Source organism: Austrofundulus limnaeus, unplaced genomic scaffold (assembly GCF_001266775.1).
Source record: "Austrofundulus limnaeus strain Quisiro unplaced genomic scaffold, Austrofundulus_limnaeus-1.0 Scaffold26, whole genome shotgun sequence".
Lineage (NCBI taxonomy): Eukaryota > Metazoa > Chordata > Actinopteri > Cyprinodontiformes > Rivulidae > Austrofundulus > Austrofundulus limnaeus.
In genome coordinates this window covers 1,250,846-1,253,934 of record NW_013952428.1, presented here as the reverse complement: position 1 = coordinate 1,253,934, position 3,089 = coordinate 1,250,846, and the positions used below count along the sequence as shown (strand labels likewise).

Sequence of the window (3,089 nt, the reverse complement as noted above, 5' to 3'; positions counted from 1 at the left end):
AAATTGTTCCAGTTTGAAATTTAATTTCAATTTTTTTTCTGTTTCAAATAGTTTATTTTTCAGTTACAAAATGAATTTTTTGCTTCATTTTAGCTGGACAAAACCAGATTTCTCTAATCCAGGTTCTTAAAGATTTTAACTTGTGCAACACATTTGATTCAATAATGTTCTGTTTAAAAACATACAGTATTGTGAAAAATGCACGAGGCTTTTCACAGATGATGAACCTTTGGCCTGATGTTGGTCTGTTCAGAACATCCAAATACATTTATCTGAATTTGACCTCTGACCCACAGGTGGTGCATAGGATCTTAATAAAATAAAATATACATTAATTTAAGGTATAGACTGCTTAATATCCAACGACGGTCCTTAAAGTAGATAACTGACACTGGTAAAAATAAATCGTAATTGGTGATGGAAATAATTTTGATTAGAGAACAGAAAATGTTATTTTGTGAACTATTGTTATATTTGGTGTGAAGCTTTCATGATGTCAACAAATCCTCAGTACAGAACAGCTTTAAACATGTGAACTTCTTTGTTTTTGCTCCACAGACTTTCTGTCATTTCACAGAGTCTGTTCTGGTCTTAGTGTTGCTGAAACATGTGAGACTGTGAACAGGCTTCATGTTTTTAAAGTCTCACAAACACATTTTTTTTGTCTCAGAACAAAACCCTGTGAAGACGTTCCTGCCCAGTGATTCTGATCTGACAACACTGTCAGTCACAGACTGAGTTAACAATGACTGAATCACGCATTGTTCAGTTTTGGAAGTGTGGCTCATCAACCGATATGTTGCATTAAAACTGAGAAAAAAGCTCAACTGAAGACAAACATGAAGAGTCAGAGGAGGTAAACTGTACCTGAGGACTTCTGGTGACCCCAATGATTGGACAGCGAGGGCGATACCTGGACAGGAGGTGTGCCGACCTGGAGGAGGGGAGTGAGAACTGTAGCATCTCGTCCATAAAGGAGGAAGGGGTATACCAGAATGACAAAGGAAGTAGCTACATCACCCTGTGGGTTCACCAAACCTTCTATCATCACTCGTCCAGATCCAACGAGCCGATCTTATTGTGACGCTTCACACCATTTGTATGTTTTTTGGCCTCTTTCTGACTCCACAATTTTTATGTTTTTTCAACAATTCATACAGCAAAACGTTCAGCTCATTCAGGATTTTCAGCTATGACTTTTGGTATTTCTGTTATTTATACTTTTTTTAGCTATTTCACTTTTTTAGCCACTTTTTTGTCATTGAAAATGAATGGAGTTGTTTTCAACAACCTTAAAATCCTTCAAAATATTTCTAAATCTTTACAACACCTTACATATTGTGTATCTGCTTATGCACTTTTTTAACTTCCTTGTGCTAATTTTAGCTACTTATTTTTGCTAATTTTAGCTTTTTTCTGCTATTTGAATTAAAATTCTACTTATTTCTGCTATTCCTCTGCTATCTACTGCTTTTTTTTTATTCTTTCTTCTACTTTGTGCTATTTATGCTCCTAGTTGCTTTCTGCTATGTTCAGCGATTTGCTGCAATTTTAGCTAATGTTCAACTGTTATTAGCTAAAGTTAGCTTTTTTAAGTTAAATGCATATTTTTGTAGCTATTACAACTTATCTCTGTTAAGTTCAGCTAACTTGTGCTTCTAATCAAAACTTTTCCAACTACTTTTTTTAGCTGTTTTACTGAAAACTTCAGCTGTTTTAGCTATTTTTGCAGTTGTTTTCAGCTAACTTTATATTTTTACAACACTTTCACCATCTCAGTGCTTTTTTCAACTTTCTGCTTTCTGATGTACTGCAGTTTTAACTGTTTTCTACTTTTTTAAAAATTCCTACTTTTTTCTGCCAAGTTCAGGATTTTTTGTTCCTTTTAGCTTTTCAAACTGAACTTGCATCAACATTTGTGCTACTAACCACATTCAGCTCAATTTCAGCAGCTTTCAGCTTAAGTTTTCAGCATTTTCGCAATAAATACAATTTTCTAGCCATTATTATTATTATTGAATATGATGCATGTACTTCAAATCTTAAAGAAGCGTCACAAAAAAAGCGTTAAAATCGATGTAAAATCCAATAATAAAGAGCTTTACTGGAACATGTGCTCTCATCACAAAGGGTGGTTGTTCTACCTGCCACTGGTGGTGAGAACTATGATGGCCCCAGCGCAGCATTTGAAGGAGGACTCCACCGCTCCGATGGCGGTGACTTCAGTGGGGTCAGAGGACAGAGGAGTGAGGCGGCGCAGCTCCTCAAACAGCTGCTGGTGGAAAATGGCCGCCTCTGCTTCCCTGCAGATCTGACAGAGGGTGGGAGGCGAGGAAGACAGGCGTTATCTGGGAGCCCAACAAGCCCGACGTTACGAAACAAGCGATGGGAAACACACCGAGTGCATCATTGCAACCGACTCCACAGGAAACAGGCCCTTGGCGGTCTCCCCAGATAGCATGACACAGTCGGCCCCGTCCAGCACGGCGTTGGCCACGTCACTGCTCTCTGCTCTGGTTGGCCGTGCGTGGGTCACCATGCTCTCCAGCATCTGTAGGCAGAGATGTAAAGTACAAATACTTTGTTACTGTACTTAAGTAGAATTTTTGGATATCTGTGCATTACATCAGTAATTATTTTTCAGCCTACTTTCTACTTCTTCTTCTTACATTTTCCCACAATTATCTGTACTTTCTACTCCTTACATTAAAAAAGGCAAGAAGTAGAAAGTCATTGTGTTTATTAGAGGTGCAACGATACAGAAAATTCATGGTTCGGTTCGGTTCAATACGTTAGTGTCACGGTTCAATATTTTTTCGATACAAAAGCAGAAATGTCCATGCCCCGTTTTACCTGTAATTTATTTAAATTAATTAAGAACATTTGTTTAACCTCAAAAGTACAGTTTTTAAATTAAATGTTGCTGAAACAGCAAGTTTCTCAGTGGATCTGTGCTCAAAAATACAGCCTAGGTGGAGTAGTCGAACACAGATCCACTGATCCTTCAACACAGAGCATCTTCAGAAGACAAGCTGATAAAATAAATGTTCGATACAAGTGTGTATTGAACTGTTTGATATGGGTACATG

The 3,089-nt window shown here is 37.6% G+C and overlaps 1 protein-coding gene across 1 annotated transcript in view; it reads right to left on the bottom strand.

The window, feature by feature from the left end:
- Nucleotides 1-3,089, bottom strand: part of pklr (pyruvate kinase L/R) — a 22,261-nt gene that overhangs the window by 1,374 nt on the left and 17,798 nt on the right. The window contains exons 8-10 of the mRNA XM_014004717.1: nucleotides 2,399-2,551; nucleotides 2,145-2,311; nucleotides 868-934 (exon numbers count right to left, since the gene is read on the bottom strand). Of these exons, the coding sequence (XP_013860171.1) occupies nucleotides 868-934; nucleotides 2,145-2,311; nucleotides 2,399-2,551 (387 nt within the window). The remainder of the gene's footprint in view (nucleotides 1-867; nucleotides 935-2,144; nucleotides 2,312-2,398; nucleotides 2,552-3,089) is intronic.